This window comes from Stylophora pistillata, chromosome 7, assembly GCF_964205215.1.
Source record: "Stylophora pistillata chromosome 7, jaStyPist1.2, whole genome shotgun sequence".
Lineage (NCBI taxonomy): Eukaryota > Metazoa > Cnidaria > Anthozoa > Scleractinia > Pocilloporidae > Stylophora > Stylophora pistillata.
In genome coordinates, this window is record NC_142525.1 from 18,489,816 (window position 1) to 18,514,815 (window position 25,000).

The 25,000-nt window shown below is 37.1% G+C and overlaps 2 protein-coding genes across 3 annotated transcripts in view; one reads left to right on the top strand and one right to left on the bottom strand.

The window, feature by feature from the left end:
- The window catches only part of LOC111334652 (retinol dehydrogenase 8), a 13,236-nt gene extending 6,336 nt beyond the window's left edge, over positions 1-6,900 (top strand). For both annotated transcript variants that reach the window (XM_088726231.1, XM_022940454.2), the window contains exons 3-4: positions 1,559-1,832; positions 5,622-6,900. In XM_088726231.1, the coding sequence (XP_088582357.1) occupies positions 1,559-1,832; positions 5,622-6,009 (662 nt within the window). In that variant the 3' untranslated portion in view covers positions 6,010-6,900. The remainder of the gene's footprint in view (positions 1-1,558; positions 1,833-5,621) is intronic.
- Positions 6,901-11,417: 4,517 nt separating this feature from the next.
- The window catches only part of LOC111334642 (NAD-dependent protein deacetylase sirtuin-7), a 15,442-nt gene continuing 1,859 nt past the window's right edge, over positions 11,418-25,000 (bottom strand). Inside the window, exons 6-11 of the mRNA XM_022940439.2 lie at positions 22,928-23,026; positions 22,447-22,686; positions 21,700-21,780; positions 17,842-17,881; positions 16,743-16,809; positions 11,418-12,464 (exon numbers count right to left, since the gene is read on the bottom strand). Coding sequence (XP_022796174.2) covers positions 12,176-12,464; positions 16,743-16,809; positions 17,842-17,881; positions 21,700-21,780; positions 22,447-22,686; positions 22,928-23,026 — 816 coding nt within the window. The 3' untranslated portion in view covers positions 11,418-12,175. The remainder of the gene's footprint in view (positions 12,465-16,742; positions 16,810-17,841; positions 17,882-21,699; positions 21,781-22,446; positions 22,687-22,927; positions 23,027-25,000) is intronic.

The window sequence follows — 25,000 nt, forward strand, 5'->3', positions numbered from 1 at the left end:
GATTTGTGGCACAACACTCACGAGAGTCGTTTCTGTTTTCTTCGTTTTGACTATCTTTTGCAGCTTTTTGTGTTTCCATCGCCGAGATTGTCCAAGAATTACGAAAGTAGTTGTAATTATTTTTTTCATGCGCGGGATCAATGCGGGCAATCCCGAGCGGGCAAGATGGGCCCATCTTGCCCGCTCGGGTAGCCAATCAGAACACAGGATTCGCTTTATCTTGCCCACAGGCGCTGCTATATGGAGTGCCATCACCGCAAATATTCAGCTACTGTTTTTTTTTATAAAATGGTGCTTAAGATATGAAGCCAATCATGTTTTATGCAGCTAATCATTTTATAAAATGGTGCCTTAAAAAATATGGAGCACCTTTTATAGAGCCAATTATGTTTTATGCAGCTAATCGTTTTATAAAATGGTGCCTTTAAAAAACATGGAGCGCTTTTTATGAAGCCAATTATGTTTTATGCAGCTAATCATTTTAGAAAATGATTAGCTGCATAAAAAAGGCTTCATGAAAAGCGCTCCATATCTCTTAAGGCACCATTTTATAAAATGATTAGCTGCATAAAACATAATTGGCTTCATATCTTAAGCACTATTTTATAAAAAAACAGTTGCTGAATATTGGCGGTAATGGCACCCCCATAGTGCGAGCTATGTAATAAAAAGTGATATTTAGTTCTCATTAACCGAGCGGGAGGTCTGAATGGGAGAATCTTGGCCGAGGTCGCCAGTACAGACTGAACGCAGTGAGGTCTGTACCAGCGACCGAGGTCAAGATTTTCCCATACAGACCGACCCAGCTCGGTTAATAAGATGTTTATTATATGGCTGTGTCATATGCCAATTTTTTATATTCTTCGTACCTTCTTTTTCTAGACCGGTCTAGATGCCGGTCTAGATGGGAAAATCTAGACCGCTTTCAATATTGATTTCAGCCAATCAAATTTGTGAGTTTGGTAGTTCCCAATCCTTGTGAGACACAGCCATATAATAATGTTTCATAATACTACAAACACATGTATGAAATATATCAGTTGATGTACGCACATGTTACTAGGAATAAATTGAGATTACGGTTTAGTTGGTTCTGTTGACCAGGAAGACGTACCGAAACTCATAGCTCTGAAAATTGTTAATTAGTCCAGCTGAAAACTTTTGTGTTCCTTGATTTCTTTAGCGCTTTGTTTAAGTTACTCCAGTCGTTCATGGATCTAGTCCTAAAAGTTAAGACGTTATAGATGGAACAACCTAGAGTTCACTGAAACGTGGACCTGGTCAGTTTTTGTTTCTCTGTTTGTTTCTTTATTTCTTGCGAGGTAATCAAGGTAAAATATTTCACATGAATCGAGCTAAGTCAGTATTAGCCCGATAAACAGGACGATATGTCCCAAATGATAAGAAGCAAACAGGCATTAAGTAACACACAAAAACAGTTAAGAAGTATTCATTTAAAGATTTTCATCGTTATGATTAGTGAGTACATTGCCCTATGTTCGACAAACGGAGTATCTTTGATAGCAAACTGAACTTTGTGTCCGGCTTTACTTTTCAGTAATAACATCAAACGTCCTTCTCAGCGGTCAGTTAGAGACACATACTACTGACCAAGCCAAGACAATATTTGACGTGAATACAATTTTTGTGGTCAGCATTGTAAAGGCCGTTCTTCCAATGATGAAGAAGCAGCGAGATGGTCGACTCATTATTGTGAGTAATCAAGCGGGAGTGCTTGGTATCCCTTTCCATGGTATCTACTGTGCTTCGAAATTTGCCCTTGAAGGGTTCATGGAAAGCATTGCTCCAGAATGTCTTGCATTCAATATCCGGTAAGTTGATAGGAGCTCTTTGGCTGGTAAGTTTATGGGAAGTAATTTTATATGCTTAACCCCAAATGCCTTAAATAGAGCAGAGCAGGGTTCAAAAGAGAGAAGAAGTAAAATTCTAAATTATATATGTCAAGAGGCTGACAGGGGATGACCCGGTATTTTAAAGTCACAGAAATAAGGTTGAAGAAACTCACTGTTGGCGTGTGTTTCGGCGAGGTACATAACAACGCTGAAAGTTGTTACTTGGGCTTTCCGAAGGAAACGCCCGAAGTATAAATTCGGTTTGGTTTTTTTCTTTTTTTTTTTTTTTTTTTTTTTTTTGCGTTCAGTCACAAAACGCAGTTACTCTACGGCGCATGCGTGAGGTGTAAGCGCATGTGTAGAATGAACCGTAGTGCATCTGGTTTAAAAGAAATGGCTGCCTTCGTGGACAATTCCTTCCTTGATGTACGCGAAAGAAATTAGATGGCTATTACGCTCAATATACATACAAAGTTACACACCGTTCGCAGTAGACCCACACTAAAACTTGTGGAGCGTTTTTGGGTACGGTTCGGTCCGCGTACTTTACGAGAGATCAATTTACGAACGATCCTTTACGAGTGAACCTTCTATCGAGGAATATCAAACGAGCTATTTCATGTTTACATGTAAACACAACCGTGTATTTAGACGTAGTCGAGAACCTAATAAAATACCAGACGCTACTCTGAAACGTCTCTGAAGAAAGGGCAGAAAACTGAAGGAATTTATGGGGGTATTCTTCCAAGCATACCGAAGTCCTCTTTGCTACGTCGCTATGTGAAGGTTAGAAGAGTTACAGAGAATTTTATGGAAATTGGTTGCCTCTGACTGTTGTTATTTCTGAAACAGACGTTTCGGCTAATGCTTAAGCCTTCATCAGTGATATGAAAAACGAAGATCGTTATCATACGCTATTTAAAGTTAAATAAATAAAAAAAAAAAAAAAAAAACGTGACGCGAAGCTTGCGCGCTTAACTATGTATTTGATGCTCGCGCGAGGTCTTTATAGGCTTCTGGAAGTACGATGTGATCGTTCCCAGCATTCGGATCCAAAGTAGAGTGCCAGGCTTCAAGGAAGAGTCTCTCGTGGTAATTAGATTCGAAACCAACGATCCTGACGTTTGTAAAGCCCATGTTATGGTCGAAAAGGTGGACATGGCTTGCGACTTTGGAGTATAAGTCAAAACCTGCAACTGCCTTTTTTTGCTCCGCAATTCTGGTCTTTAATGACCTTTCTGTTTGGCCAATAGTACTTAAAATTACACTGTGTGCAATTGATTTTGTACACCATGCCTGACTTCTGGCGGTCAGGTTGGTCTCGCTCCTTGGGGCGTGGAAAAAGGCTTAACAGAAAGATTGGTACGTTCTGCTAGATTCTGGTCTCGTTGTAGTCTCTCCTTGGTTATTGTGAGGGCTAAGTCCAGGGACTTCACGTCGAGGGAGACCATGACTTCATCGCTGGAGATGGAAAGCTTTTTTATTTGTTGCGTGAAAACGGAACTGTTTTGAATTCTGAAGATATTCTTTCTCAGAGGTGACAGGACTGAAACTAGATATTTGGAGACCGCATAAGTCGGGCTACCGATACTGCTAGTGATGGGTCGCAATGGCCTTCCAGGTTTGTGAATTTTCGGAAGACCGTAAAAAGATGCTGGCGTTGAATTACCGCAGTGTAGTTTTCTGTATAAATTTGGGCCAATTTGCGGTGCTGTGCCGTTATTCTCATTTTTGATAGTAATTAGGATTTTGTTAAGATCTTTTTCAACACTTGTTGTGGGGTTCAATCTCTTATCCGTTAATTTCAGGTACGTTTTTGTGTCGTTTAAGAAAACGGCTACTTTCTCTTTGTACTCATCACTATCCATCACAACTATGGATCTTCCTTTATCGGCTGGTAGGATCTTCACAGTCTTATCCTTTCTCAGGTTTTGTAGCGCTTTCTCCTGCTCTTTCGTTATATTGGCTGTCGTGGGTACTTTGCAGTTCTTAACAATATTCGTAACAGAAAAGCGTATTGTGTCTTTACCGGAACTGTGAGAGAGTGTTATTTAAACAACCCGCCCAGTCTAACTTCAATGGCTTTGTAGTGCTGCCGTATGTACAGAGTGTTTCCGAGAAAACAAGTCGAATCGACTACGTTCTGTACCAAACCAACCTATGGCAAAACAGTTCCGTCATAGCGAAACTATTTGACATCTCTTCAAATCATGGCAAGCCTTGGCTTGCACAAGGGTCCACAAGAAGAAGCTTCATCGCTTTTGCGTGCTTCGCACGTTTGTCTTTGATCATTGATATGAAAAACGACCAAATATTCCTAGTTTGTAACCAAAGGAATCCTGCTTCTGAAATGGATGCTTGTTTGCATATATTTTCTTCAATAATAAGAATTCAGAGAGAACTCTGAATTAAACAAGACGCACGAAAAGTAATAAACTCGCCTTCTAGTCTTAGATCCTCGGGTACAATGAGAATTGCCCTTTGTATTGTACACACTTGTTCCGCCCTTCTTTTACTTTGAACAGCGTTACCCCTTCGCATGTTAAAGTTGGTTTCCCATGTAACCGAGTACAGGTACGGATAATCCTACCCGTACCTGTACCCGGAACCGGGCTATCTCGAGATGTCTAGTGTTTCCATTTGACGGTGCTTGCTATTGCCACCGCGCACACGGGCTGCGCTTCACGCCATGGTGGTTCTTGCTCGCGCCAGAGTAGAAAAACTCGTCTTCCGTAATGATCACGCGAGAGACAACCACGGCGAAAGTGACTGTAATTTACGGGTCAAATTGGTATAATTATGCCGCCTTTGGCTTAAGCCGAAAATAAAACTCAGCTATTGGACAGTTGTCCCCTTAAAAAAAAGGAAAACAAAAAAACAAAAAAACAAAAAAAAAACAAGAGGAATAATGAGGCAGTAATATTTTGATTCCTAGATGTTTCGCGGTCTAGGGGTTCAAAACGAGAAAAGAAAACATAACGCGCAGTAAATATTTCTGGAATCACCTTTTCTCAAAAAAAGAACTCAGATGAAAGAAGACTACTTAAATAACTTATTTTCAAAGAAAAAGACCTTAGACGCCTGTCAAGTTTTACTCAGAAATCAAGATAACATTTCAGAATCGCTGAATGTTGAAGCACAAGTGCGAACATATTAGGGGTCATCGCCGCCAAAGTCTTGTTTCAAATTCTGTTATGTTCCTGTGTAGTTTCTAAATTATTTGCTGAAAACACTAGAACAGAAATTGAACGAACAGTATAAAGTTTAGGAAGACAGAATTGAAATTACATTAGCAGAATGGAATTTAAAACATCACGAACACAACGTGACAAAAATAAGAGCGACAGAATAGAAATTGACGCTGTTCCAATTTCCGTTCTGTTGATCTATAACCCAAGGGTAACGTGGGAATCATTTCCCTCCCTCGAAATTTCACCCCATGATGAAAAATAATCGGATGCTCAGGTACTTGAGCTATACCTGTAAACAAAAAGAACATTGTCTAACTCTTTAACTTTAGAATTGGGTTTCCCACAGCTGTGTCTCTCTCTAACTTTGGAAGAAGAGACACATTTTTTTCTGAGCAATTTATGAAATATTTATTTATTGAATATATGTCTATCTATTTCTATGTCTATACCATGATTATTTATATACATTAGAAGTATCGACCTTACTAGAGCTGGAATGGAATCTAAATAACTTCGCAAGCTAAATGCCCTGACAGACGTACATGATTATTAATGTTGCATCAATTAATTGTTGTAGTTGCTCCATTGTTGAAACAAGTATGATTAAAGGTGAAGAGAAGACGGCCCAAACGATACAAGTTTCTATCCGGTCTAAAATGGAAAATGCTGATGACCACACCAAAAAGTATCAAGATTCATGTTCAGCGAAAATGAGGAGACAAAGGTCTGTGAAAAACTTTGATTTACACAGAGTAACAGAACTTATACGGGAAATCATACTCGAAGAGAGACCTCATTTCCGGTACCAACTCAACAAGTCGTCAAAAGATGCAGCTAGGGAAAAGTGGAATGACCTACACGGAGACACCTACATTTTCGACTCTGCTGAACAATTTTTGTGTGTTGAAACGGAACGCCTACAGGATGCGTTGGATAATTTAAACAGTGTTGAGAGCAAGGTATAATTATTGGAACGAAACCACTTGTTCCAAGAAGAAAAGAGAGGGACTCCTTCTTTCAAGTACTAGTTATTTTTCACAAGCGTGGTTTTTTTCTTCGTTTTTTCGCTTCCAAGTCGTTTTTTCTTCGATCCTTGTGAATCGTTTTACTCGATTATACGCCGTTCTAGAATAAATGCCGCATCCTATAAAAAGAAGAAAGTGTTGATGAGAGGGTTGTAAGAGGAAAAAATTGAAAAATAGACAACTACGGCACAACTGGTTATCTCCGCCATTCTTGATGCAATATTCAACAACGAGGGTGAGAGCATAGGGGTATCCAGACACCGCGAAAAAGATGATAGTACGAGACCGTACGCCAAGGGCATCACTGTTTCGAGGTGTCTGGATACAGCGATGAAACACTACTTTTTTTATACGTTTTCTAAAACTATTTATTCTGCTATTAGTAATTAGGATAGTTTCTTTGAGAGCCCGAATTTCCTTTGAGATTATGTGAGCCATGCAAACTAAAAATTTGTCAATTTAATTCTTTTTTGGTTGTGCTCAGTCATATTTGCTGGTAAATGTAGCAGACCCCAAAAACTGGAGAAAATTCAAAGGTTTTAGAAGAGAGTACTCCCAAATCCACAATACGTTACAAAACAAAATGACTGACTTAAATATTTTAAGAATGGCAGATAAAAAGAAATCTTTAATCTTCAGTACTTGATCCAGGTGGTGCTTTTAAAGATTATCCTGAATTTCCCTTAGGTACAGATTTGACAAATATGGATGCTAACAAATGTTTAACTCCGTTCCGGCCGAGTAAAATTTGTCCAGGGGTTGTTCGCTAATGAGAGAAAATAAACTTGTATTAAGGCTAATAAAAGTACTAATAAAAGTTATTTTATTGTGCTGATTTGTTTTCTCTTTATGCGTGAACCTTTATGCCCAATAAAAACACTGATGAAAAGGAAATCACTAGTGCTTTGGATATCCACAGGTAGCCCAAGCTCGCACACCGAACCTCCTTAAATATACAAATCAGTTTACGTCGCGCAATAGGCGAAATATAAAGATTTCTACGGCAATAAACACTTGTGATCTGGACCTGAAAAAAAAAAAAGATCTAATTTTGAATAAAAACAAACTAACCTCGCTACAGTGGTTTTTCCGTTACAAATGGTGAGTGTTTTGGGATAGAAATGGAGAAAAATTGTCTTGAAGTGATCGAATTGGTCGCAAGTGTCAACCAAAAAAAAAATAATCCAACCGCTTAAAAGGGTCTAACTAAATAATATGGTCCAAATACTAAAATAGATTCAACCAGCTAAAACAGATCTGACCAGTTAAAATGGTTAAAAGAGTGAAACCAATTAAAATATACCAGCGGGTTAAAATCGATTACCTAGATAAAAACTCCCAACTCTTTTAAATGCTCTAACTAACTAAAATGGTCCAATTGCTTAAAATGATGTGATAGATGAAATACCTCAACTAGTTAATATAGTGCATCATATGGTTAAAATAGTCAAACCAAGTAAAATGGCCCATCCAGTTAAAATGGTCAACAAGACAAAATGGTCCCATCCCTTAAAATGGACTACCTTGATAAAATCTGCAAAAATGGTCCAACTAAATAAAATGATCCAACTTGTTAGAAAGATCCAATCAGTTAAGATTACTTTACTTGATGATATGGTCCTATTGCTTTCAAAAGAAGCGGTATAAAATCGTGTATATAAATCGTGGTATAAAAAAATCGTGGTATAAAAAGATACAAAGCTCCAGCCATTACAAATGATTCGACGGGACACACCACCTTGGTTAAAGTAAAGTAACTACAGAAAAAAGTTCAACTAGCTGAATTAGTCAAATTCGTTATAATAATCCGACGACTTAAAATCTTCCCACAAAATGGTCCAAGCACTTAAAATCGTATAACCAGATAAATTGGTCTTGCTGGTTTAAACGGTCCATGTCTTAAAATGATTTAACTAGATAAAATGGTCCAACTTGTTAAGGTGGTACCGGTGGCTAATTTGGTGAACATTTCTCCAAGTAGTTAAAGTCATCCAAAAAGTTACTCCCATTGGATAAACTGGAGTCAGTCAGTGGAAATAGATAAAAATGGCCAAAATGATTAAAATGATCATACTTGATAAAACGTTGAACGTTGAAACTTAGTCCAACTGCTGGTAAATGGTCTAAATAAAGGAAATGGTTCAACTGGTAAACGAGAACAAAACGTTCAAATGGGGCAAATAGCCTGAGTAACTAGAATGGTTCATGTGCCAATAAATAGTATAGCGAAAGAAAATAGTCTCACTAGTTAGGATGATCCAATTGGTTAAAATGGTGAAACTAGAAAAACGATCCTACCGGTTAAAATAGCCTAATTAGATAAATTTGTCCAACCGGTTAAAATTGTACAACAATTTAATTGGTCTAACTGGTGAAAATCCATCCAGTTAAAAAATGTTTAACCAGATAAAATGGTCCAACAAATATAATAAAATGGTCCAATGGGTTAAAATGGTCTTACTACAGAGAATGGTCCACCTAGTTAAAAATTATCCAAACGGTTAGAATGGTTAAATGAGTTAGTTGGTTGTACTAGAGGAAACAGTCCAAGTAGTTGAAATGTTTTTGATTTGTTTTAATGGTCGCATGAGTCAAAATGGTCCAACTGGTCGAGAAAAAAAATGCAACCGTTGCATGAAAGTGGCCAAACTGGTTAAAGTGATCCAACCAGTTCAAAGAGTGAAACTGAAAATATAAAGGTCCACGCAGTTGAAATGACGTTACTAGATAAAATGGTCCAACTTGTAGAAATGGCTTAACAAGTTAAAAAGATACAGTTAGAATGGTCAAACGGGTTACATCGCTTTTACATGATGAATGACCAACGGGTTGAAATGTTTCAATTTCTCAAAATGGTTGGAACAGTTAAAAGACCCAACTACTTAAAATGATGTACCTAGATTGCAAGGTCAGACTGATTTCTATTGGCTCACTAAGTAATGGTTCAACCACATGAATTTTTTTGATTAGAAAAAATGGTACAACTCGTCAAAATGGTCGAATTGGTTGAGGTGGGGGTAACTAGCTAAAATGATCCAAGTGGTTGAAATAGTCAAACATGTAAAAAGGTCCACCTGGTGGTAGAAATGGGTCCTTCCAACTAGATAAAATGGTTGCAAAAGTCAAACTTTGAAAAGCCCTAAACTAATTTTTATATCCTCGAAAACAGCACTTTTTCCACTTATCATGAGCTTAACCTGAACCAATTCTGAGTTATACTAGTTGGGGAAAATGATAATTGAAAATTTGCTACGAAATTCAGTTTTCCTTACCTTTCTAGGATAAAGAAGCAAGTCTGGGGTAAAAACTTTATCATGCTTCTAAGTTCACCATAAGGCATCTCTGACCGAAATATAAGGATAGTCATTTTTCGGGCGATGTGCCACCTCTCCGGATGGTCTTGAAAAAAAGTCACTCTTAAAATCATTAATGGTCTAACTAGATAAACTGGTCCAACTGGTGGAAAAGGTCTTATTAGAGAAAATGATCCAACTGGTTAAGTTAGTCCACTCATCTAGAATGATCTTACACTGAGATAAATTGGTCCAAATGCCTTTAATGGTCTGGCTCTTGTTGTTCAAAGAGCGGATAACGCTATCCAACGGATAAATCACTATCCAGCGGATAAGCGTTACCAAAACGTACTGCGCTATCCAACGGACAGAGATTTATCCAGTGTATAGCGTTATCCATCCTTCGAACAACCGGGGCCTGATTAATTAAACTGATCCAACTTGTTAAAGTAGGCCAATTGATTAAATTGCTCTACCTCTATAGAATGGTGAAACTAGTTTAAATGGTCAAATTTGTGAAAATGATCAAACCAGTTAAAATGGTCCAACTGCTTAAAATTATGTACCTTGCAAGTTGACCAACAGCTTGAAATTGTCTAACTAGATAAAATGGTTTAACTTCGTAAATTGGTTCAACTAGATTAAATGGTCCAACTAGTTGAAATGGTCAAATAGGTTACATGGTTTACTTAGAAAGGCGGTCCAACCATCTAAAATGGGTTTACTAGGAAGAATGGTCCCAACTTAGTAAAATGGTCCAGCTCGTTAGGATGGGGTATAAATAGCTTTAACTGGTTGACACGATCCAATTGTTTAAAATGGCTTGGTATGTACAACTGATAAAAATGGTCGAATTGGCGAGAGTGGTCTCGGCGGGTAAGATGGTCAAACTTGTAGAAATAATCCATATGGTTAAAAATTGCCACACTAGTTAAAAAGGGCTACCTCAATAAAATGACCAATGGCTTAAAATTGTCTTAGTAGATAAAATGGTTCAACTGCACAAAATAGTCTAACCAGAAAAAATTTTCCAACTCGTTAAAACGGTCCAACTATTTACAGGGATCCAACCACTTAAATCGATCCAACTGGCTTAAACAATCCAACCAGTCTAGACGGTAAAGCATAGAAAGTGGTCCAACTGATGGTAGAAATGTTTGGTCCAGCTAGATAAGATGGTCCAACTGGAAGAAACTGTGTTATGAAAGAAATGATCCGACTGGTGAAAGTAGTCCAATCAGTTAAAAAGATATTACTGGATAAAATGGTCCAACGGCTTTTAAAAAAATGGTCTTAACCCTTTTACTACAAATGTTTTACTGTTAATTCTCCTCTCTTGCTGCACGTATTCTTGTGAATGAGTTACCAGAATTTGATTAGATCAAGATAACGATTTCCACTTGATAAATTCGAGTATTCTCATTACCAATTTGTTGGATAATTAATTAATAGTACGAGAGGTTACTTGTTAATCACTTCAGGGAATTAAAGGGTTTATGGTCCACAATAAATTGATTGATTACTTTCTCAAGCAATTTGATTTAGCTTTAAACGTAATTTTACATCGATGTTTATTTGTGGAAATGTCATGAAGTCTGAATGACCCCTGTCATATCCAGGCAGGCAAGATATGGGAGAAAAGAATAGGGGAACTAGCTTGGGTGTCAAAGTGTTTCACACATCGATATGTTTTGGGATTCAATGTTAAGAAAAGATTGACTGGCTTTTTTCAGTGGAAAGTTTTCTGGACAACCAAAATTCAATTTTCTCAAACTGAAAGGGAGGTAATATTGAGGTACTGTTCCTGCAATGAGCTTCCTTCGCAATTAAGGTATTTTGTCCTCCTCTTTCTGTTTCACTCCTTTCTTCCAACAGGAGCATTTCTGTGGGCTTAAATTAGGGAGAGGCCTGATGCAACATCCATTAAAGTCAAGTCAAACTTTTAGCATTGTCCATGGGCTATAGCCCATGGTGAACACTCTGAGGCTTACTTTCATTAGCTCCACAACCAGTTGCTTCTTTATTGAGGTTGGTACCAAGACAAATTTACCAATGTACATCCTCTGCGATTCTTTATTTCCTTACATATTCAGAAAAGAAACTCCAACATTTTACCTTTGCAAAACATTTGGAAACTAACGAAACCTCATCTTTTCTCTGTAAGGGACTATGCAAACTGACAATCATTCTTGTCTAATAGTTTTTCATGTATTACTTGAACTTGACTATCCGTGTTAATTTATTTATTAGGCTTCTTTCATGTCGATCATTTCCTTAGGTGTTAGAACATTGTAATTATTGGTGCTGAATCAAACAAATGGTGGTTTTTGAGTTTTGTGAGGTAAAAGGACAAGTGGCCAGCCACACTAATGTAAAATGTAAGAAACTGCTGTAACAAAACAAATTTGTGAAAAAAGCAAATGTGCGCAGAGACTGATAAAGCAGACAAAAGAAGATAAAAAGAAAACAAGACGTATCAAACCCAAAACTTAATAAATAACAGATTTTCTGATGACTTGTCATTTTGTTTTGAGCTTTATTGGTTTTAAAACAGTGTGACATCCTGGTTTGTGTGTTTTTTTGTATCTCCTCTGAGACAGCTTGGTTCTGACCACCTCAAAGTCAATAGCACTCTTGCCTATATCTAGATGTTTGACCACTGTGTCGTACTTTCCACTCTTGTTATGCGTTTGCCATCTGTGTACATTAGAAGCCTATTCAATAGACGACCACAAAAAGTATCCCACTGAAACAAATTCTTGTTTAGAAATACTAACAGCATGATTCCATAATTAAGTGCTGATGAGTAATCATCATCTCAGCCTCCTTTTCTTTCTGGGTCTCTTGACCTTTGCTAAACCTTTACCAAACCAACCTGGATGTTTAGGATTTGAGAGAACACCTTTCTCAGTTTTACAGCGAAATGAATTATTGTCCTCACAGCTATTACATTCATGTTCTTCAGTTACCACAGAATCAGTTTTAACATATTCAAGGGACTCATTACATTGCTGGACTGTCACAGTTAAGCATTTGGTGCTAAAAGTGTCCAATTCATGGGGCCTCAGTGGCGTTGACAGAGTGAAAAGAGAGTCTTTACATCTACAGGATAACAAAAAGAAACACGGGTTAGCTCATATCACAATAATCATGCATTCACTAAAAAACAAAAATTCATAACAGTAAAAGTATACACAAGCGAAGAATATGGGAAGTACCCATGTCATTTATTTAAAGAGCTGAAGTATGCATGATTTATTTTGAAATTTTGAGTGTATGACATTCTAAAGTAATCAAATTACTGGCTATTACATACATATTCAACATATTTAATTTGATATGAATATAACTCATATATTTCATCGGGAGACACTGACACATTCTTATCCATATCCCTTCCCAAAAGATACTACAAGAAAATAATGATTTATCTTTCCCATAGCACACAGCTACTGGTATAGCACAATTCTTGTAGCATTGAAAAGAACTAGAGGTTGTATAATGAGGCTAGAAGGTAGTGTTGCAGAATATTTCTCTCACATGCAAAACAAAAAACCTGCTGCATCCTTCATACTTATGAATACCCTGTTCCACAAGAGAAAGATCATTCAAGATTATATTGTCTAATTGATATTAAACCAATAATTAAATGGTAACAAATAATACTATTTACAATAATAAATATAATGATAACAAGTGATAGTAATAATTTAAAAAGACTAGCTTGAAAGCTTCATGGTTCCCCTATCCTCTAGGCTCTAACAATGATTACCCATGTTTCTTTTAATTTTCCCTGCTAATTGGAAATAATTTTTTAAAATTTAATTGCAATTCCATTTTTTGAGACTTTAATTTTAGGATGTTCTGTCATTCTGTGTCTTAAGATATTCAGCCATTCCACCAATAATAGTAATAATAGGTCTTTGTTTTTAAGCAAAAATACATGCTAAAACAAGAAAATTTAGATAAAAATAATTACATAATATAAGACATTACATTAGATAGCTACTCTGTATTTGAAAAAGAGCCTATTAAAAAAACTATTTTAAATTTAAAACGCTGGGTATCAACCCTAGGGAGTTGACGACTAGGAACTCGGAGGCACGCTGAGCTTTCTTTCGTTTTAGAGACAGAAGGGTACAGAGGGTGACTGGGCATACTGGAGATCTTCTTGAATAGTGAGTGATCAACCTCTTCCAATACACTATGCATATCAATTTGGTACAAAAAATATTTGCATTTAAAGCAGCACTGTAGAAAATTCTGGACCGTTGTTAATTCACGTATTGAGGAGGCGTATATGGGTAAACCATACGTTAGTTTAGGTAAAACAATTGATCTAAAAATGTAATCTACATCTGGTTGTTGACATCCCTCTTTGCGCAAACACCTTATCACATAAAGACACTTATTGGCCTCCTGCAGCTTACCCTTAATATGCTCATTAAACCTGTGATTACTCTGTAAAGTAACCCCTAACACTTTTAGACAAGAAACTTGTGTTATATTGTTCACAGGGTCTATATTACGAGCAACCTTCTTACAAAGTATTAGTTCATTACATTTTTTGGGATTACATGCCATGGTATTATCTTGGGTCCAACTGAAAAACTGATTGACAACCTCTTAAGAAAGATCTATTTCATTTTTACATACTTTGACTAGTAAGGTAGTGTCATCAGCATTATTTAACTATGCTGGTAAGGTCACTATCACTAATGGCTAAATCATTGATAAACAAATTAAAAAGATGAGGCCCACTGACACTACCCGGAGTTGTTTCTTTGTTCACATAATGCCATTTGTAGATAAAACCCTTAAATATTAGTCTTTGTTTCCTATCTATTAGAAAACTTAAGTACCAGTTGACAAGATAAGGATTGAGATGAAGTGCCTTTAGCTTTTCCCCAACTAACAAGTGTTTTACATAATCAAAGGCCTTTGAAAAATCCATCGCAACAGGCCTAACATAATTATAATACAATCCTTATCATCAAGTGCCACTAAGTAATTATGCTGTATTTGAATCAAGGCATCTGTACAGCTGCAGCCCTTCCTATAGGCATATTGTGTGACCGTCAGATTTTCCTCAAAAACTTTCTTACTGTAATGATGGTATACAGTTCTTTCAAAACAGCGTGCTATAACTGGAGTCACATTAATTCCCCGAAAATCTGAATATTGAACAGGAGTGTTTAGGACAGAGACTTGTTCCACAAAGCAGTCACCACAGGAGCAAGACTTGTGCAATTGTCCCTCCAAGGTTCCTCTGTTCCATCATTCTGTTGAATAACTTGAGATATCGTATTTTGCAGCTTGCTTGCTTTGTAAATTTAGCAGCCCTTTTCATCAAAAGTGGCTGATTTCAACTGTAAAATGCTCTTTTTCAAAGAAAAACAAATTTCCTCAGAGTTTACATAATGTGCAGATTGTACCTATTAAGTTATTTCTACAAGGAACAGTTTTGATTTCAATTATACTTTGATGGACGCCACTGTGAAATTATTGTCTTTAGTAGTGTCACGTAAGGAAAGAACTAAACAGATTGGATCATCAGATCTTCATAATTTGCTGATTTCAACAGTAAAATGCACTCCCTTCAAAGAAAAAAATTCTCCTGTTAGTTTTATGATGCACCAATCGCACCTATTAAAAGATATTTTTGTAAGGAAAACTTGTTTTAAGTAACCCACAATCCTGAGACAATCATGAGATTGTTCCCTTTCTGTTGTCTTCCAGTGTCATGGTGAGAGCTGAACATAATGTGCTTGTGGCTATAATCCAGAAATCACAAATAGTGTAAACTCAACTACGCATTGTGTGCCAATGTTGAACCACTAAGATACTCCGCAAAAAACAATTAGTAGATACGTTAATCTACCAGATCATTCTACGCAGCATATGGCAGTCTGCTGCCTTTCCTTACATTTAGGTCATTCAGAAAGCCACAAAACTCTTGAACAAAAGTATTTCTTTCAAATCGACACTCTTAATCCCACAGGTAACTATGAATGCTTTTCATTCTACTAATACATTCTTGTTTTTCTCATCACCATGTTCCCACCAATAGCATAGCTCCTGCCACTTCCTGCATAAAAACACACACAACCAACAATTCCTCCATTCACTCTGATGAAGAGCTAATGCTCAAAACGTCAGCTTTTAAAATCTTTACGGAGGCTAGTTCACAATTTCAACCTAGTTGATAAAAACCAAATTACCTTGTTACCCCCACTGACACAGCACCACAGTTCACCCCATTTAAGCAATTAAAGTAGCACTGAGAAATATCAGGTCAAATTGGGTCAAGATCAGAATTCCATTGTTACACCACTCACTCACTCATCTCTTCGACAAACATGGTTCCCCTCAGTGCTTTCAATAAGATTTGAAATCGGTGGCTACTTCAGTACAACACCCGCCGGAGAGCGACTTGATTGCAACTTGAGCATGGTGACTGTGACTTGAGCACAGTGAAATAAACCTGGTGACTCACAACAGAATACCTGCTGGAGCTCCAGCTGGTGCAGGGTCTTATTGAAAGCACTGCCCCTACATAATAATAATTTAATATTTATATTGTGCAAATTAATATTGATCAAATGCGCATCACAATACTTTTCGGGGGACTTTGGCCAGACTACATCAGCAGTTTACAAACAATCGAAAGAAACTTATTTGAAGATGCCCCCTCCCCTAAATTCCCAGTAAACAGGCCAGACCACATCACAGTAATCTCATGAGTGGGTTCTTTAACGTCCCCTGCCTAACCAAATAAACCAATTAATAGATTGCAGGAAACGGGACCTATGGTTTATTCGTCCTTATCAGAGAAGACTAGAATGTCTATCCATTTCTTGATATTATAAAAAGGTAGCTCATTATCCTCAATTATTTTGAAGACCTCGAGTGTTGGTCCAGCTGGGGCTCGAACCATCGACCCCGACCACCCACACAACAGTCCAGCGTTCTAACCAATTGAGCTAACCGAGAGGCGGTTAGCTCAATAAGATTTGTACATACGGGAGGCAGTAGCCACAAAAAGGAAAACAGAGAAATAAAAATGTAAAACCTTAAATTAGTGCGTTTAACTCATAGTTATGGTAGAAGGAAGTCAAAGTAATTGCCAGGAGACATTGAAATATTATGCTAAAATTGGTAAATTAATACTCCTGCCAAATACAATCATACCAAGTGTTCATTTTTAATAGAGTTCACTTTGTAATTTAAAGTGAAGAGAAGTCTCAATAAGCTGTCAAAACAAACTGTTCAAAATATGACAAGACATTCTCTATACAAAAACAGCCTTCAACAACTTCTATCCTCTATTCTCTTCAACATCAGTGGTGAAATAAACAATCAGTACCAAGCTAAACCAACCTTTTATAGTCAGGAATAACAAGTCCCAGTTTAGCCATAATTCTCTCCATTACATCATCACAGCGACCTGAGAAACAGGTTGAGAGTATTGAAGTCATTTATCCACGGAGACGTTAAATAAAAATGCTTCCTGTTTACCAGAAAATGGGTGATTAATGATTATTTTAATACTATTCCTTATAATCAGTTATTGGTGAAGGAATGTGATCGCAAATCAAAGATATTCATTAAGGTTACTGTCAACAAAATCTGGTCAAGATTTTCAAAATTTCATTTTTCTGCTCTTTAGTTAGAGAAAGCATTTAATTTTAGTTTTGCCAAGCACAAAGTTGTAAAATCTTAAAATGAACACAAAATACATGTACACCTAAACTTTAGAATGTTTTAGGGAACCTGTACCACAGAGTGAAATGTAATAATCAGAAAGGCCTCCTAGAGAGTGTTAATGATTTCTGCAGGCCTTTTCCCCACAATCTTGATTTTTATAATTTGTTAACAACCCGTCTTGCATTGTGGATCAAAAGGGAATTTGTGGAACTTTTCACAAAATGTTGAGAAATAAGTGTTCATCAAAACACCAAAAAAAGGTGGAAAGAGAACCTGAGCTGAAGAAATTAAAGTTAAGGTTTCCTTTTCCTATAACTTACTTTGCACACTTTTCCTACTGTTTTTCCAAAACAAAATTTGAGTTCAGTACTGTCCATCATGTTTGGAGGTCCATGGTAACACAGAGGCTTTTAATTATTAAGTTTTGTGTTAAAAGGCTCATGCATGCATAACAAAACAAAAACTGTGAAGATTTTTTGATATTTTCAGAATCTACACTTTGTAAACTTTTTTACTGTTTTATTTTTTCTTTTTCTTTTTTTTTTTTTTTTAATATAAACATGCCTAGGAAGATTTCTTTGGAAGGCACCTGAATTTGTTGACATTAACATTAAGTAGATATTTAGCAGTTGGCACCTCCAGACATAACATCAGCACAAAAATTGGAGGTAAACTTTTGACAGACATATTCCTTGTGAGGAGTTATGCAATTTTCTATTAAAGAATATCAACAATATGGCTCATCCACCTTTTTTCGATATTTGTAACTCACCGCTGATCTTTAGTGCTGCAAGATCATCCTTTGGAGTCCACTGAAGAAGAAAAAGAAAATTTATGAAAGATTTTGAGTTTGATAATTTAACGATATAGTGGTCATGATGTGTAAAATCAATTAATGACTACAAACCACTCAAATTGGTAGTCTAAGATTTAAATACTGATACTTTGACAGGATTCATTGTGGCCTTGAGAGCAGATATCGATGGAGATAATTATAGTTCCGCATCAAATGGATCAAAGTGGATGTTACACCCACCTTGACGTAAGATTAGTGTTGCAAACAATTTTTCAAGTATAACTTAACTTATTTCATACACTCATGCTTTCAAACTCCAAGAACAAAGGGGCACTATAGAATTTAGAAGTTATAATAATGCAAGGTTAGGGAGGCATGGTGGTTTCAAGGTTAGTGCGCTTGACTCCGGATCGAGTGGTCTGGGTTTGAGTCCTGGCCGGGGACATTGTGTTGTGTCCTTGGGCAAGACACTTTACTCTCACAGTGCCTCTCTTCACCCAGGTGTATAAATGGGTACTGGCAAATTTAATGCTGGGGGTAACCCTGTGATAGACTAGCACCCGATCCAGGGGGGGCAGAATTACTCCTTGCCGCTTCATGCTACAGAAACTGGAGTTAAGCGCCGGCCCGATGGGCCACATGGCTCATAAGTAGGCTTTACCTTTTCCCTTTTACTAATGCAAGTTGTTTCTGTCCATGTGAATTTAGGGGCCAATTGGTAATATTCTGTTCCTGAGCGATTTAACATTCAGGCTGTGGCTACTAAATCCTTCTACTGTACTTAGCAAATCATTGAGATATTTTGTTTGTTTTGGATGTGCTAAGTTACCCTTGGGAGATATCACTTTCATTGTGGCTGTCATCAAAGCATATACTGGTACTTGGCATGATTTTAGACGGTGAATAAGTTGTCAAATACTTGTGAAAACAGTTCATGGTGAGTATGAATAGGTACCTTAGTGACTTTTTGGACAATAAAGTAACTGAGGGACCACTAAATTATAATATTGAATAGACAAGACAACAATTTACATAATTTCTATCAAAACAGCTTACTACATTGTTCGTTTTATCATGTAGAATTCTCCCTTTAATTTTTTTTTTACATTTACCTTGTTGAGATTAAAAAATTCAGTCATTGTAGTTCTTGTAAGTTTTTGTTTTCTTTTGGGCAATATGATTGGTTTGTCATTCTTTGCAATGGGCCTATTGAAAACCAACAGCTCAATGCAACAAAAGACCATGCCCAAAATAGGATTCCTTTTTTTCTCGTTTTCCGCTTAGTACGGATGATTAACGTACTATTAAAATTAAGCCAATTTGATCACTTGTTTAAGTTCTGCTGTTCTTGCCCATTATAAACCTAAAAATTCTACCTTTCTTTTATTTGTTTATTTATAAATTTAGGAAATAATTGGTTGAAAATGAAGATAAAACAAATAGGTCTTACGGCTGAGTTATAAACCTTCCAAAGCCGTGATGAGTTGTCCGTACCGAGTACTAAGGTACTAACGTACTAAGCAAATTCAGAACAAGCTGTGATGAGTTGTCATACCGAGTACTAAGGTACTAACGTACTAAGCAAATTCAGAACAAGCCGTGATGAGTTGTCCGTACCGAGTACTAAGGTACTAAGTAAACGTACTAAGCAAATTCAGAACAAGCCGTGATGAGTTGTCTGTACCGAGTACTAAGGTACTAACGTACTAAGCAAATTCAGAACAAGCCGTGATAAGTTGTCGTACCGAGTACTAAGGTACTAACGTACTAAGCAGATCGATTCAGAACAAGCCGTGATGAGTTGTCCGTACCGAGTACTAAGGTACTAACGTATTAAACAAATTCAGAACAAGCCGTGATGGGTTGTTGGTACTGAGTACTAAGGTACTAAGGTACTAATGTACTAAGCAAATTCAGAACAAGCCAAGATGGGTTGTCTGTACCGAGTACTAAGGTACTAACATACTAAGCAAATTCAGAACAAGCCGTGATGAGTTGTCCGTACCGAGTACTAAGGTACTAACGTACTAACTATTTTTCCATTCAAAGTGAAATGTAGGCCAAAATAGTAATTCTGGCCTCGTGTTATCTTCGAAAAAAACAAAAAGCCGTTGATTACTATAGGGTATTTACTACTTCAAATCAGGAATGAGAAGGCTCTGGATTAGAAGAGTATTTTTTTTCTACTATTGAATTGGCAACAAGTAAATAAGAGGGAGTCATGGAAGGTTCTGAGTACGCAACACCGCAAACAAAAGAGAACTAGCACCTCAGCAACCAAAAAATATTCTCAAAGGACCGACATTGCAATATACATTAAGTTGCACGATTTAAATGGTCTGGTTTGGCCGATCATGCGTGTGGTAGAGGTCAGGAGGTCAAGTAAAATGCTAGCCAACGTTTATTAAAGATTCATTAGGATTTATTGCTTACTTTGTTTTACCAAAATATAGTTTCTAAAAGGGTTAAAGAAAAAACTGCAATTCATAAATGGTTTATTTCAATGAAAACTGTCAGTTTGAGATCACCAAAAAAATGCAGTGGGAGTTGTTCTCCACTACATTACCGCATTAAAAATAAGGTCCACACCAAAAAACCACAAGCCCTAATGGTTATCAATATTCTCCTTTTTCCACAGACTAAATTAAATGTTCAATTTCATGGCATGCATGAAAGAACCAGAGTTGTAGTTAGTACCCTAGTACGCTAGTACGTAGGTATTCATGCTTGCTCAAGAGGCTTAGTTAGTACGCTAGTACGTAGGTATTCATGAAGGAGGCAGTGTGGCCGAGTGGTTAGAGTGTCGGACTTGTAATCTGCCCTGACCACTGGATCTGTTTCACAGTAGCCCCGAGTTCAGATCCTTGGCCATGCTTGTAGATAGCCAACTGGTTTGCCTCCAGCTGGTTGGGGTTCTTAATGATGTTCTTAATGACATTATGTTCAGTTTAGACCATTTGTTTCATTTGTTTGCAAGGACCACAATGGAAACTACTGGTTCACCAGTAATTGTGTAATCCATAAAAAGACTTTTTTTTTTTTCATGCTTGCTCGAGAGGTTTAGTTAGTACACTAGTATGTAGGTATTCATGCTTGCTCGAGAGGTTTACTTAGTACGCTAGTACGTAGGTATTCATGCTTGCTCGAGAGGTTTAGTTAGTACGCTAGTAAGCTAGTACGTAGTTATTCATGCTTGCTCGAGAGGTTTACTTAGTACGCTAGTACGTAGGTATTCCTGCTCGCTCAAAAGCTGTAGTTAGTACGCTAGTACACTAGTACGTAGGTATTCCTGCTCGTTCGAGAGTTGTAGTTAGTACACTAGTACGTAGGTATTCCTGCTTGCTCGAGAGCTGTAGTTAGTATGCTAGTACACTAGTACGTAGGTATTCATGCTTGCTCGCGAGAGGTTTAGTACTGTTGGTACAGTAGTACTGATGAAAGCTGTTAGTACGGTAGTACTGATGAATAAGCAAAAATCTACAGAAAAGCATTCCTATAATGGGCAGCATATGAACAAAAGACATTTATAACATAATAAATCCACTTCGGATGTTAGAAGAACACTCACAAAGCTTTTCTTGTGTTCTCCCAATGTGTGGCATGGGTTTTTCACTTGAAAATTTAAATATTCAAACAGGAAAAACTTTGCTCTTTCATTCTGCTCCTGATAAATCATCAACCTGACCATTTTAGTTTGTTGGTGAACCCAATGATCCAAAATATGTTTTGAAGTTTGGTGGACTTAAGCGAGATGGCATTTTTACTCCGTACCACAAAGCACTTTATCAGGTCACACTATTTTAAGTCATCAAGTCATAAACTAAGTTACATTACCTGCAGGTTAACAATGTAAAGGCTGGGTCTTCTTGTCTTCACTCTGCTCATCCCCCATAAAGCGTGATACCTCTTTAGCACCTTTGGTTAAATAGACATATTTACATTTTTAGAAACTGAAGGTTTCACTGTTAAAAACTAAATTGCAACAAGCCTGTTTCAGAATTCTGGTATTGTTTCTGGATGACTTTACAGGGGTCATATTGGTAAAGAAAAAAAAAGATAAAATGGAAGCATCCTTTGTTCTGTGGGAATATAACTCTTTCCTATGCAAAGCTGAATGAAAATGTCCTGTGGCACAATAGCACCTACAGAACAATGCTACACTATCTCTCTTAGTAGAAATGCCTTTAGGTTTGAGGCCATGTGATGTTGGTTACTTTATTTAGAATGGGTGAAAAAAACAATTATCTGCACATTTTTATGCATTGTTTGATTCGGATGGAGACCTTCCAGAATTCAAAGGCAACATATAGGGCATTATAAAGATAACAAAATTTCCTCAATTGTGTCTCCTGTGGTTATTGAGCAGTTTGAACTTTCATTGACTGTTGCACAATAAGCATAACAATGCTTTCGATTATAAACACCAAAATGCCTCAGACTCAACCCTCAACACTTTCACCATTTTTTTTTTTTTTTTTAATATGACAAATATTTTTGTTTGTTGAGCATCTGGTGAAAATGCTCCACCTCTTTCTATATCAATGTTAAACTAAAAAAAGAAAAAATATTTAAAGTAAATACCTTTAGGCTGGATCCTAGACAAAGAATACAATCTGCCATTTTTGCTTTCTCTATCGCTCCTTGCCAGTTCAAAGGCCAATGAAGGTTACCCTTTTCACCGAAATGAACTATGGTATCTCTTAGCTGTGAGCCACATTCATGACAATATCTATTTGTTTGATGCCTCCTCAGTCTTGTATTTTCTGTCACATCAAACAGACGGTAATAACTTTTGTCCTCCTCTTCACATTCTGTGCACACCTACAGTAGAAATTAAAGATGCTGTTACTTCTTCAGGAACTCAAACAATCAGAATGTTCCAATAGGACATAGTCCCTCGCAAGACATTATAATCTGTAAATTGATATGTGTAGAAGGATCATCTACAACATGTATAACATGTACAAAGCCCTTATGATCCGCTTGTAGTGCTATTTAGGGCCTGTCAGTAACCATTTAATACAAACACCAATCAGCAGAGAAATAAAATGATCAATCACACCTCAACAAACATGTTGCCATGGATCTCAGACAAAGCTTTTGGTGGAAGACCACTTCTGACATGCAGGCCATCACAATTCTGTGACACCACATGTTTCACCTGGAAAATAAAACGTAATGGCCAGAGTGGAAAAATTCCTTTTTGAACTAAAAAATTTTACGATAATGAAAATGCTAAAATCTGCAGCAAGACAACCAAATCAGACACAAGATCATTGTCCTGAGCTATTGATATCACCATGTACAAAATATTTACCACACATTCTATCAACAGATGGTCACTCTGCATTAGCCACACAACAAAAGCAACTTACTTATGAATCAATGGTCTTTACAATGCTCTCTAGTTAATAAATATATTAGTAAATATGGAGGAAAAATGAAGCCACAAGAGGAAGATCACTTCTCCTTCTGATTTTTTTTTTTAAATGTTCATGCTGGTAGCTGAGCAGTACCATGTACAAAACTTTGATGGACAGTATTGAATCTGGGAAGAGGGACAGCATTTGTTTTTTTACACTAGTTAAATTTCATCTTAGCCATCTGTTGAAGTTGGTTAATGCACTTTTTGCTCAAGATGTCTCAACAATTTTACAACTGGTTGTAGCAGCATTGCTCAAACCTAGTTCAGCAAAAACAGGTGAAAAGGGCAATTTTCAGTGGATAATCCTAGCTATAAAAGTAAACAGAGAAGTTACTACTGACAACTAAGGCTCTGGGTTCAAATTGAACCTCTCACGATGTCCTTTCAGTAATTTGTACACTACAGAGACACTTCTTGCATGAAACTTTTTGTAACCCTTCTTCAAAGTTGTATGATTGGAGCTTTTCAGCAAAAGTGAGAATAATTAAAGGGCATTTTTGTCATTCTCTCTCACTATAAACATAGTGCTTAAACTCTACCATATTTTTTTAACAAATCAGAGTCAACGTGCTAGTTTTTGGAAAAACATGGCTGTCATGTTTCTGTCGCTCAAGTGGGTCACACTGCGCCCAACTTACTGATCAACAGTCAGCACTACGTACATCACACATAATTATTAAGGAAAATTCCAACCACATTCCATTCGCTCTCACATTTCAACCTCAAAAACTTTAAATTACTTCAAAATGATCCAGAGACTGGCCCTATCTTTTGAAACCTCCACTTATTTCATTCACACGTGACAAAAACATAGGAAACTTTTTGGTCAGAAGTTCACTTCAAACTAAAGATCCACCTGGAACTTTCAAATATACTCGCACACAATATAAAACTTGTCCTTTCATTCACAACTTTAAGGAAATATCGGGACTCAAATAATCCATTGAGATTACCGATCACTTCACATGCACCTCTGCCAATATTAATGTCATCTATTGCATGACTTGTGGTTATTGCAAAAAGATATATAGGTATTGGTGAAACAGGAAGATGAGTAGGTGACCAATTCTGAGAAAACCTTCACTACATAGAAAGGAATGACAAGGACGCATCAAAACCAGTTGCTAGACACTTTAATCTACCTAATCATTCTAAGCAGCATATAGCAGTCTGTCACCTTTTCCTATATTAAGTAGCCCAGAAAGCTGCAAAACTCTTGAACAAAAGTTTGTCTTTCAAATCAGCACCCTTAACCCCATACGTATCAATGAAAGCTTTTCATTCTACTGATTTATTAGTTTTCCTCGTCACCATGTTTCCACCAATAAAGCATAGCTCCACTTTCTGTAACTATACAAACACACACACAACCAACAATTCCTCCACTAGCTCTGACAAAGGGCTAATGCTCAAAACATCAGCTTTTAAACTCTTTACAGTGGCAAATTTACATGATGAACTTAGTTGATAAAACCAAATTACCTAGCCTGCAGTGCTGGCGTATTTTGGGCACACCAGTGCACATTTTCGTATTAGGCCACCATCTTAGATTTGGTAACTGTGGAGGATTGGGGCGAGGAATCCTCCACTGTTACTAAATCTCAGATGGCAGCCTAATACAAAAATGTGTACTTGTGCGCCCAAAATAATTATGCCGGCACTGCAGGCTAAAAATTACCTTCTTCCCCCCACCAATGCAGCACCACAGTT